Source organism: Monodelphis domestica, chromosome 5 (genome assembly GCF_027887165.1).
Source record: "Monodelphis domestica isolate mMonDom1 chromosome 5, mMonDom1.pri, whole genome shotgun sequence".
NCBI classification, from domain to species: domain Eukaryota; kingdom Metazoa; phylum Chordata; class Mammalia; order Didelphimorphia; family Didelphidae; genus Monodelphis; species Monodelphis domestica.
In genome coordinates this window covers 252,053,919-252,065,977 of record NC_077231.1, presented here as the reverse complement: position 1 = coordinate 252,065,977, position 12,059 = coordinate 252,053,919, and the positions used below count along the sequence as shown (strand labels likewise).

Here is a 12,059-nt window from a genome sequence, read left to right as displayed (position 1 = left end):
TTTCTCCTATCCATAAATCTGATAATATGTTCCCTATTTTTTAATTTGCTTAAGATATCTCCTTTTTTGCCTAGGACATGCATACATTTTGATCTTATCTTGGTAAATAGAGTAAGATATTGGTCTATAGTTTTTGCTAGGTTCCTATCCAATTTTCCCAACAATTTTTTACCAGATAGTGAATTCTAATCCCTAAAATTGGCTATTTTATTAAAATACAAGGTTACTATAATATTTTACAACTCTTTGTTGTATGTTTTTTGTGTTCTACTGATCTACTTTTCTGTTTCTTACCCTGAATGAGATAGTTTTGATAATTACTGTAGTTGAAAATATAGTAATGCTAGACTTCCTTTACCTTTTTGGATTAGTTCCTTTGATATTCTTGACCTTTTGTTTTTCCAAATGAATTTTGTTATTTTTTAAGCCCTTACCTCCCATCTTAGAATCAATGCTGTGTATTGTTTCCAAGGCAGAAGAATGGTAAGGGCTGGACAATGGGAGTGAAGTGACTTGCTCAGGGGTCGCACAGCTAGGAAGTATCTGAGACCAGATCAGAACCCAAGATCTCCTGTCCCAGGGGCTGGTTCCCAATCCAGGAACCATCTAGCTGCCCCCTATTATTTTTTTTTTTCTAATTCAGTAAACACCTTTTCTGGTCATTTAATTGGAATGGCATTGAATAGACTGGGAAGGATTGCAATTTTTATTATGTTGGCTCTGACCATTCACGAAGAATTCCAATGATTTAAATCTGACCTTATTTGTATAAAAACATATTATAATTTTCATGTTGTTTCTGGATTTATTTATTATATTCCTAGGGATTTTATTCTATCTATGGTTGTTGGAGGCCAGTAATTCATTGTAAGCCTTCTTACCCTCGGGTTCTATTTTGCCTGCACTTCCTGTCTCTCCGATCTAGGCTGCTGCTCTAAAGTCAGTTATTTGGACCAAAGGGAACTGGTTCTTTATGTGATTCAGCCTCTTACTTCCAACGGAAACTGGTGTCAGGAGTCACCTGAGCGGCGCTGGCCTTCGAAGGTGCTGTTGGATCATGGCGGTAGTGGCACGGGCTGCCGCACCCCAGCGAATGGCCAGTGCGAAGACCGCTATGTCTTTGCCCTCCCTCCCGCCGCTGTTGCTGCTGTTGGCACTGGTCACCGCCTCCGCCGCTGCCTCTGATGTGAAGAGGCCGGTACCGATGTTGATCTGGTCCAGCTCTCCTGCTGTGTGGGTCCCTCCAGCAAATGCCCACGAAGGTCACGTCACTACGGATCTCCAGCTTTCCTCTTACCTACAGCTCGCCCTGGATAAAGGACCCCCAATAGTGTTGCTGTTACTGCAGGAAGAACTAAGCGTAGAGGATTTCACTGTATTTGGCGGTGCGTTTGGCAACAAGCAAGATAGCGCTTTCCCTAACCTGGAGAACGCGCTGAAATCGGCCCCCTCTTCCTTGATCCTGCCTTTAGTGGAGTGGCGTGCAATCAATATTACCTTGCCCTCCTTCCTGAAGAAATGGGGACCAAGACCCGTCATAGTGGAGCGGGCCAGCCTGGAGGAATTGAAGCTCAAAGACAACGCCTCTGTTTCACTGCACCTGACACTGCCCCATGCCAACAATTCAGGCTTGGTGGCTCGAAAAATGCTGTTAACAGGCAATGATGAGATCATTGGGCAGGTGGTGAGCAAGTTCAAGGCAGAAGGTGCACCCTATACAGCCATAATGACTGCTATTCAGCCTTCCCGGGTGGTTCGGGACTTGTTGCTGCAGCATCGGACTCTGAATCCAAAGCCAGTGAGAAAATCTATACATCCATTGTGCTACAATGATACACAGCCTCGAATCCTCTTCTGGGCCGATCATATCCTGGTGAATAATGAATATCAGTCACTCGATCTGAATAATGCCACCTTTAATAATCCAATCAACCTGACCGGCTCCAGCTGGAACAGCACCTTTGCCCAGCTTGTGCTGACATATGACAATATCTTTGGTCCTTTCCTGACAATCAAATTTAAATTGAGCAATCGTTTCTACCCCATTTCGGCTAGAACGTGGTTCAACATTGACCAAGTAGAGCTCCACACCACTAACTCAGCTGTGGTCTTCCAGGGCACAGGGCTCACGGGACCCAGCCCCTTCTCCTTCCACTGCCACGCTTTTTCCACTGCGGAGCCGGATGGTTTCTTAACCCCTCCACCTGGGCCCCATCTCTGGAATATAACTTTCAAGGGCTTCCGGATTCAAGCCTTCCATGTGAAGGCTAACGAGTTCGCCTATGCCTGTGACTGTGCCGGATTCTTCTCAGGCTTCATCTGGATGGGGCTATTCTCCTGTTTCTTCTTGCTTTTAGCCTTCATATATGGACTGCATATGCTGCTCGACCTCAAGACCATGGACACTTTTGAAAACCCTAAAGGAAGACGTTACTATGATTAAGAGAAAGAGTGACCCCTTTGGTCACGTGGGGGGACCTGAATGGACTGGAGGTGCCGGCACTTGTTGACTTTACCTCCTCCCTTTGGAATAGCTGCCAGGTTATTATTCATTTGTGTTTCCTCAGTACATACCGATTTCCTCGCTTTCCCACCTCCATCAACTGTCCCAGAGCCCTAGTTTCCTTTCTCTGCCCTGTCCATGATAATAAAAAACATTGTCTGTCTCTGACAAATACCAGTCTCCCATCCCTGTCTCCTGAAAACCAGGAGGCTAGAATTTAGCTTTGCCTCTGATACCCTGAGGAAACTCATTCCTGTGGAGAGAATCATCTCTATGGTACAGGAGAAGGCAGCACCTCCCTATTCTCCCCCTGGTCAACAAGAACTAAACATTCACTTATACAGACACACACACACACACACACACACACACACACATCTAAATATATATCCATAGACACTTAATTGTACATATATTCCTTATTTTGAAGTGGAATCCCATTCTTTCCCCACTGTTGGCTGCCTATCCTTATTTATTCTCCTCAAATCCCTGCCTTTAGGATTAGCCGCTTCATTGTGGGAGATGTATCCTGGGGATTATAGTCAAAATGTAATCCTAAAGTTGGGAAGGGAGCTCAAGATAAAGGTAAGAAGGGAGGGAGTGGACTTGAAACTTAGTTATTTGTCTTGTTATTTGCTTGTTGTTTGGCCTTTTGGGTTGGTTTTTTTTGGGGGGGGGATGCTAAAGTTGGATGCGATAAGAAATTGAAATAAAATTTTAACCAGGTATCCATAAAAAAAAAAAAGAAATTGGTGTCATTATCACTGGGAAGCTGAAACTTCAGGGGAGCAGAAAATTCAGGACAAATTCATAATTGAAATTGCACATTCAAACAGGGCAATTCAACCCAATTGGCAACTAATCAAGTTACCAGGGATTGGAGGCAATGGAATCATGAATAATCTTTGTGTTTTAAGTGCTTAAATCCTTGTGATTTATTTAATTCCTGAATTTAGGACATGCACAGAGACTTAGCTCATCAAACACAGTGGGAAATACTCGATTTTGCTAACCTCAAATACTGAAAAGGACAAGGTGAGAGTTGTCAGGTTTGTGGTCTTTCAAGGAAATCAAACAGGAGGAATTCTATAGGTACTTTTTCTTTTAAACCCTAACCTTACATCTTAGTATCAATTAATCAGAAGAGTGGTAAGGGCTAGGCAATAGGGGTTAAGTGACTTGCCCAGGGTCACACAGCTATGAAATGTCTGAGGTCAAATTTGAATCTAGGACCTCTCTTCTCTAGGTCTGAGTCTCAATCCACTGAGCCACCCAGCTGCCCCCAGTATTTTTTTTTAAGTCTTTGAATTCATTAAACTAGAACTTTATATGTAATATTCACGCAGGTATTTTTGTTTTTTTAAAACAAGTATTTGTGTTTATTCTAACTTATATATTACAAGCTGATGGTTAGTAGTGGGATAGCTTATACAGGGGAAAGAATGCTTACTTGGAAGTCAGGACTTGGATTCAAATTCTACCTCAGATTCTTACATGTATGACTGTGGAAAAGTTACTTTCAGTCTCTGAACCTCAGTTTCCTCATCTATAAATTGAGGAGGTTGACTAGGTGGTCTCTGAGATCCCTTCCATCCCTAGGATAATGATCCTGGTTTGATTTCTGACTCTGCCACTAAACTACTGTGAGTTAACCAAATTACTTAACCTAAGTCTCAGTTCCCTTATCTCTTAAATGAAAATGATGAGTAGATGAGTAGATATTAAGCTCAAAAGAATAATTTATGTAGCAGCATAGGGCTAGATTTTAAGCTGTTGTTGACAATAGCTTTATTCTCAGCCAGCCTTCTTAGGTCTAGGCCTCCTTACTTAGACTCTTGTTCAGGAGGAATTCCATTTTAGGTTGATGTCATTAATCTAAGATTATTATTCCATCCCAGTAAAACTGTCTTTTGCTTACAATCTTAAAACGAAAGTGTTTCTTTGTCTTTGGTGCAGGACAGGAAAGAAAAGAATGAATGGAAATAAACTCACACAGGGAAGTAATTTTTCTCTTTGGGAAAGACATCCTTAGAAAGAATGGGGTGCTGTAGAAACATTCTCTTCAATGTACCTAAATATACCTATAATTAGGTATTTCTAAAATAACTAAGGAAAGAAAAAGAAAGGAGGGGTTTTGGTACCTTCTAGATTATAATGGACAGGAGGACTACAGATTATTCTATCTAGAGAGTAACCCTGAGAATTATGTTGATCCTACAATTCTGCTTTTTCATTTTTCCAGATGGAATTGGAAATTCCTCAAAGGCTACTGAGTGGGTTGGTTGGTAATGAATCTATCATATGCAACATGGTATGGTGTTTATCCCTAAAAGGAGAATGAACTTACATGTTTGTTTCTGTGTATGTAGGTATACAAATAAGCAATATGACACAGTACTGTGGAGTCAGAGGCCCTAGGTTCAAATCCCATCCCTTTTAACTACTACCTGTGTGCATTTCAGAAAAGTCATCAGTTTCCTCACCTCTAAAATGGAGGAGTTGGACTAGATGGCTTCCGCAGTCCTTTACTTTTTTATATCCATGATACCATAAATGCTATACACATCTCTCTTTCTATTGCTGTCTCTCCCCTCCGGCCAACTACCACATCATTAAAATGCACTGCCATGTTCTTATGGCTCTTATAGAGGGCAGTATTAGCTAATGGAACATAGAGCCCCTTGATATAACATAAGAGATTAAAAAAATGGCACCCCATACCCATACAACTTGATTTTCTCTCTTCACCCAAATTTAAGCTTTCATTAGGGCAACCTGATATCTATTCTGACCGAGGTTTATTCAGAAAGGATCATCTTCTCAACCTTTTATTCTGAGGAGTATATTCTCTTCTAACAATTAACTTCTTAAAATTCTATTCTCATAAAGGGAATCTGATTCTTGAAGAAAAAGACCGTCTTCTCTAATGATAAGAGCCAAGGATAATAAGAAGCATCAAGTTTGGACTATTTTATGAAAATGTTTAATCCAACTGTTTCTTTGGAATGTAGTAGTCATAGTTTGGGATTTCAGTTACAGTTCAGTTCTAGGTGGATTTTCTGCTACTCAGTGTCTGAGAATACAAACGTCATTTAAAGTTAAGGCTTCACTGTTCATTTTGAAATAACAATTTACAAGTGTCCTATTGTCATAGAAAATAAAAATTTCTGTAAAAAAAATCTGCACAAAATTTCATGATGGTACAAAACATGAAGCAATAATATACCAGTAAAATGAAATCATTTTACTACAGAAGATTTTTTTATAGTTTTTCAATAAAGAAAAAAATATGTTATTTTACACTTTTAAAAATTATGAAACAATCTAAAACAATATAAACTGAACATTCTGTAACACTGCCTTTACAAATTAATAACTTTATAAACATATAATTTTTAAATATATTTATCAGTGCAAGATACTTTTTAATTTAAAGTCGCAGTATCATTTTTCCTTGGTTGAAGGTAACTTGAAGTCTGTTACCTTCTAATAAATGAAGTCTTTAGTGCTTTAGTCCTGGTTCTGGACTGGATGCCATCAGGGACAAAACTTCTTCTTTTTTGGCCCTCCATACTTTACAAGAAACAAACAGCATTTCCAATCCAATTAAAACAAGATGAATGGGTGCTCCACACTAGGATGCAAATGTGACTCCCAGGAGTGTATCTGAGAGACCAGTCCTTGTGCAGGAGAAGGGGAAAGACTTACAACTCATTATATACAACATGACACAAGTACACTGAAAACAATCAAAACTTCTTTGGGATAATTCACAGGCTGCCTTGATACCAGGATGACTCACTTGCTATGGCGTTAGGAGCCCTAAGTCCTGCCCCACAGAAGGCTTCTATTTTGTTCAGCGACTTGGAAAGAAGCCCAGGGGCATTCATTCACAGGAGCCACCACTTCCCCCAGCTTCTGAGTGAATTTTTTGATAGGGGTTTTGACGTTTCCTACTTTCTTCATCTCAAAACATTTTCCTTTCCTGACCTCCAGATCTGGAGTTCTACTCTTGAATTAATCACTAGCTCTTTTATTTTCCTCTCATCTTGCAACCAAATGGTGTCATCAGGGTTTAAAGGAATCTGACAACCTTACTTACTTAGGCAACCTGAGACCCAAATAAGAAGGTTCCAGTGGAATATTTCTCATTGAGATTTTGTCCAGCCTTTCTTGGAGGTCTCATTTGTAACTCAGTTCTGGAAAAAAGCACACCCCATAGGCCCCCAATTTCTTTTTTCCCAACTGAACCCAAATACTTCAATTAATTTTGATTCTGATTTTGAGATAAAAAAGGCCAAATGAGCATAAAGTTGAAGGAAAAAGGATACTGTCACTTTACAGAGTTAACAAGAAGCCCAAAGTTAGACTTTGGGGGAGGGGGTAAAATTAGGAATATCCCCTTATTTATTTATTTTTAAACAAAGTCTAGTAAAATCCTCTGCCATTGTCAGCAAATTAAAGCTGCAGGTTTCTTTCCTTGACAATGGCAAATGCCTATCTTTTAATAAGAGAGAAAAGACAGAGATAGGGGGGAGAGAGAGGAGAGAGAGAGAGAGAGAGAGAGAGAGAGAGAGAGAGAGAGAGAGAGAGAGAGAGAGAGAGAGAGAGAGAGAGAGAGAGAAGAAAGAGTTTACATCTGAAAATACATTCCATATGAAAGGACAATAAAAGAGGATATTGCAGCTTTCTACAAAAGGGTCAAGAGACATGAAACTGAATTACAGAAAAAGTAGAACAATCAAAGCCAAGTTGCCCAATCTTCTGAGCCCTTGCCTTCCTGGGGGTGGGGGTAGGATTTGAAGGTGGGGGTTGACATCTCACACTAAAATATACTTTCTTCTTAGTCAGGACACCACCAGGGTTTGATTAGAGATAAGGGCTTCTTTTTATCAGAGGAAAAGATAGCGGGTTGGTCAAGTGAACACAATGAGAACCAGTACAAACGAAAAGGCACTTGAGAGGACATAAATTAGCTAGTGCCAAGGACTGTTTGTTTCGGTTTCCGGCGGTACACTCGGGTTGGTGGCCAGTTGTGGCTGATGATGGCACGTTATTGTGTATGGAGTTCACAAGCACGAAGTCGATACAACACTGAAAACATCAAGGGAGATTGGACTGTATTGCTTCGTAAACAGAGCTGACACACTATACCGGTACTGTGGCGACGGTACTCAAGAAAACAGCCTAACCCTTCTTTGCCTATACACAACACGAGCAATTATACACAAGTCAGGCGTGAGAGTCCACTAAATCGCTGTTAATCCAATCTTTTCTGGGCACTGAGCTACAGGCAGCAAAGGGACCCCACTGAATACACTTGGTGACAGCATCTTGGATTTTGCACAGTTTAGAATAAAATCCATCAAAGGAAAAGGAGAAAGAGAGGGGTATGGGGAAGGACAAAAGGAATCATTAAAAGTCAATCCTACTTGGTCTCAACACCAGCATCTGATTATTTAAATCAAACCAACAGAAAACGTTGACTGTCCATGGTTCGGATTATTAATACAGATGATTGTTCAGGTTTGTCTGTTGGTTATACTCATCAAACCTCCTGAGAAAAGCTTGGCTTAGCGTCATCAACGCCTGTTTCAGCCTGTATAGTAAAGGAAGATGAACAGGATTAACAGTTCCCCAGCACGCTTAAATTATGTCCTTCCATTTCATTTCCTTGATGTCTTTTCATCTTTGCCTTCATGCCTCCGAGTAAGTGTTTTGTGTGTTCAGTTTGTCTTTTTTCAACTTTACACCATCCACAAGTTCAAAGTTGTAATTCTCCAGGGCAGATAAATTTCTTTCAGACATCCCATTGTGCCAACAGGCACAGTACAGGACAACACCACATATGGCTCCCAGAAGGACACCAAGAGCACTCATGGCTATGATGGTAATGAGGATGGGGTCCAAGGTCTTCAACACATTGCCTGGCTTTCTAGAGATGTTCTCATCACCTTCTCCCATTCCTTCATATCCTAGCGTGCTTCCTAAGGAGGTGGGGGAAAGGGTAGAAATAATATCTCTGTGAGCTGTCAGAATACCAATAACAGTAAATGGTAAAAAAAAATGAGAAAAATGCAAGCCCTGCCCTTTCTGTCACTAGTGTCCTTAGTAAATTTATAAAAGCTAAGGCCTATTCCCATAATAATATTCCATCACCAACATATACAACAATTTGTTCAGCCATTCCCCAGTTGATGGACGCCCCCTCATTTTTCATTTTTTTGCCACCACAAAGAATGCAGTTATAGATGTTTTTATACAAATCTTTTTCCTTATCTCTTTGGGGTAAAAACCCAGGAGTGCTATAGCTGGATCAAAGGGCAAGCTTTCTTTTAAAGCCCTTTGGGAATAGTTCCAAATTGCCCTCCAGAATGATTGGATCAATTCACAACTCCACCAACAATGATGCATTAGTCTCCCTTGGTATCTTATGCTTGGGTGAGGTCAGAGGGAGGTTGGCTTTGGGTTGTGTGGCATTATTGACTAACAAGGGCTATATTTTATTCTAATTCAGATTTCCTAGGGTTTGGAATGCCTCTGTCTAAATTGGATAGCTAATAATAATGACGATAGCTAACATTTATATAGTTTTTACCAACTGTTAGGCATTGTGCTAAGAAGCACTTCACATTTCTTACAACAACCCTCGGAGATAGGAGCTATTATTATCTTCACTATATAGTTGCCAGAGTCACCTAGCTAGTAAGTGTCTGAAGCTGGATTTGAACTCAAGTTCTCTTGACTCCAAACTCAGAGCTCTATTCATCATGCTACCTAGCTGCCCAATAACTCCATGCAATAAATACCAGTCAAACCTTTGGTCATCATGCTTTTTGAAATGCTTACTCAACCCACTAAGTCAAAACACTTAGTGTAAAGATTAATGCATCACTTGTTCATCTGACTAACTCCAAAATTAGACATGAGGAAAGGTTCAGTGCCCTCCTTTTATGTGACAGAGGCTCCAATCTCCCCGTGAGTATTACACATGTGCTTGTCCTATCCAAGTGTACAATTTTCACTCCACTCAACAATATTTTTCCAAGCCTACTGTGTTTTTGTTCAAGGTAGAATGAAGCCTTCAAGATATTCTCATTCTGAGAGCTAAAAACATGGAGAAATTGGGCAGGGCTCAGGAAAGCTGGCATGTGTTTTAGAGAGGCATATAGTATAGCCAAGATACCATGCTGGCTAGAAGTTATTTCATACTCCATGGCTTCACAATCCTGGTGGTTTCACTACAGAAAGCAGCAGAGCTCTGTAAATCAGTCACTGGGGAAATCTGTGCTTCAGTTTGGTGCATAAGGAATTATTAACAGGAGAGCCTGGTGACTAATTACCTTGTACTAGAAAGGAGACTAAAAAGTGTTAATGCTGGACAAGTTTGGTGTTTACTTAATGGCGTTCAGAACAACAACAATTCTAATCAAAGAAAACTAAAAATATATGCAGTGGGTCCCTAACCAGGGCAAGGGGAATACAAACCAAGGGACATATTAATACTCTCTCCCTTGATGAAATATTGTTTTGAAACAATGTCTAGTAAGGTTTACATGACAGTGTGGAGACAGTAACTAAGAACCATGAAGTATATATTAATATTAATATGCTTGGCAGCCCAATGGCTATACACCAAGTGCACTTCTGGATACAGCAGATGAATGGAAGATGCCTGCTCTAGAGTCAGAGGTCTTGCGTTTGACTTCCAGTTCTTTTATTTATTTAACTGTGTGACCTTGGGTCAAAACATGGCCTCAGTTTCCTCTACTCTTAAAAGAAGGGGTAACATTGCTCTAGGAAGTTCCTTTTGAATCCTACAAAGGGCCAAGTTTGGTTGCCTTTGGCAATTCCTAAACCAATTTAAGGTAGACATTTCTCAGGTGAGGATTAATTAAAAACAAAAATCTTGAATTATCATGAAAACCATAATTTTTGTGGATGAAGAAGGAAATGGAAGAAGGAGGCCAAACACAATAACATCAAGAGGAACAGTTTGTTACCATTTTTGGATAATTTAAATCTGGTGAATAATCAGGAAGAAGAGTTTGAATTGGTCTCCATAAGATGTCAAAGCATGAAGATGTTTTCTCTAGGATAAGTAGGGTTTGGCCTTCATCAGAGTCACAAAATATTCCACTGGACTGAAACTCTTACGCAAAATGAAGTAGGAGTAGGAGCTAATTGATATCATCAAGGGGAATCTTATTATGGTACATTACAATAATCCAAACCAGAGCTTGAGGATTTATATTAAAAAATTCACTACAATGACAGCACAAATAACAATTAAAGAGAACCTGTAATTAAGACAATTTTACCTGTTCCAGCATTTGAGTTTTCTTTGTCCTTATTATCCAAATCTGTTGATTCTATTGAGGAAAAAAGAAAATAATTATAATTAAGAATGTAAACACATAGAACACATATGTGTTTTCCTTTCCTTTCCTTTCCTTTCCTTTCCTTTCCTTTCCTTTCCTTTCCTTTCCTTTCCTTTCCTTTCCTTTCCTTTCCTTTCCTTTCCTTTCCTTTCCTTTCCTTTCCTTTCCTTTCCTTTCCTTTCCTTTCCTTTCCTTTCCTTTCCTTTCCTTTCCATCTTAGTAACAGCTCTAAGACTGAATGCCAAAGGTTAGGCAAATAGGGTTAAGTGACACACAGTTAGGAAGTGTCTGAAATCAGACTTGAACCCAAGTCCTCCTGACCCCAGGCCAGGTACTCTGTCCAAGTTTCTAACTACTCCAGTCTTCCTACAGGCATTCTTCAGGTAGGAGGCATGGAGTGCTGTGCTTTGGTCTTTCTAACCAAATTCAGGTCAGGTTTCTATAATGAAATCAATGTTGTAAAGCAATTTAACTGGCTAAACACCCTTGGAGTACATAACACAGCCACCTAGCTGCCCTGAAAATTTGAGTAATAAACGTTCAACAAGTTGAGTAACTGATCTTTTACAAGGGGATACTTCCCAAAGGTTGGGGAAGGGGAGGCAACTCAAGTAGATATTGTAAAACATACAAATGAGCATATAGAAATCTCCAGAACCCTCCTTAGTATTGCTTGAAGAGCCCCCAGGATCTGCCAATTGGGAACTCCATTTATTCTCTTATAGCCCTATGCTGTGCCCTAGCCATGCTGGCCTCATGAGTAATTGTCAGTGGCCAGCACCAAAATATTAAGCATTACTCTTCCTTGTCACAACCTGATAAATACAATTTATACCAGTCTACTGGGATATCAAATGTAATATCTCCTTCCATAGATCAAAGAAATAAGTGTTTTTTTCACCCTTTTTCCCCCAGTTGCCACTACTAAGTCAGTCACATTTCTACCAATGCTTCAGGGTCTGTGTGCAGTTAAACACACTGGAGGGAAATGATTTTGGGAAAGCAATGGAATTTCCAAAAAAAAATCCATTATGAAGAACAGGTTTCTTTCCCCTTAAACTGATGTTATAATCGATGTGATGAATTTCTATGATGATAAACAACTTTGAAGTTGTTCTTAAGGTGCTTAAGAAAAATAAACAGGCATGCTATTACAATAATATTAACAATGACTT

General features: G+C 39.9%; 2 protein-coding genes across 9 annotated transcripts in view; one reads left to right on the top strand and one right to left on the bottom strand.

Annotated features, from left to right (window-relative positions):
- Positions 1–1,057: 1,057 nt before the first annotated feature.
- Positions 1,058–2,443, top strand: LOC100023092 (V-type proton ATPase subunit S1-like). The gene has a single exon (XM_056800667.1). The coding sequence runs from the start codon at positions 1,058–1,060 to the stop codon at positions 2,441–2,443; it is 1,386 nt and encodes a 461-aa protein (XP_056656645.1).
- Positions 2,444–5,470: 3,027 nt separating this feature from the next.
- Positions 5,471–12,059, bottom strand: part of NRP1 (neuropilin 1) — a 183,511-nt gene continuing 176,922 nt past the window's right edge. For all 8 annotated transcript variants that reach the window (XM_056800037.1, XM_007504762.3, XM_007504764.3 and 5 more), the window contains 2 exons: positions 10,825–10,875; positions 5,471–8,490 (listed from right to left, as the gene is read on the bottom strand). In XM_056800037.1, coding sequence (XP_056656015.1) covers positions 8,201–8,490; positions 10,825–10,875 — 341 coding nt within the window. In that variant the 3' untranslated portion in view covers positions 5,471–8,200. The remainder of the gene's footprint in view (positions 8,491–10,824; positions 10,876–12,059) is intronic.

Bases quoted from the DNA above. Each gene is read 5' to 3' on its own strand.
- LOC100023092 (XM_056800667.1), top strand. From the start codon at position 1,058: ATGGCGGTAGTGGCACGGGCTGCCGCACCCCAGCGAATGGCCAGTGCG.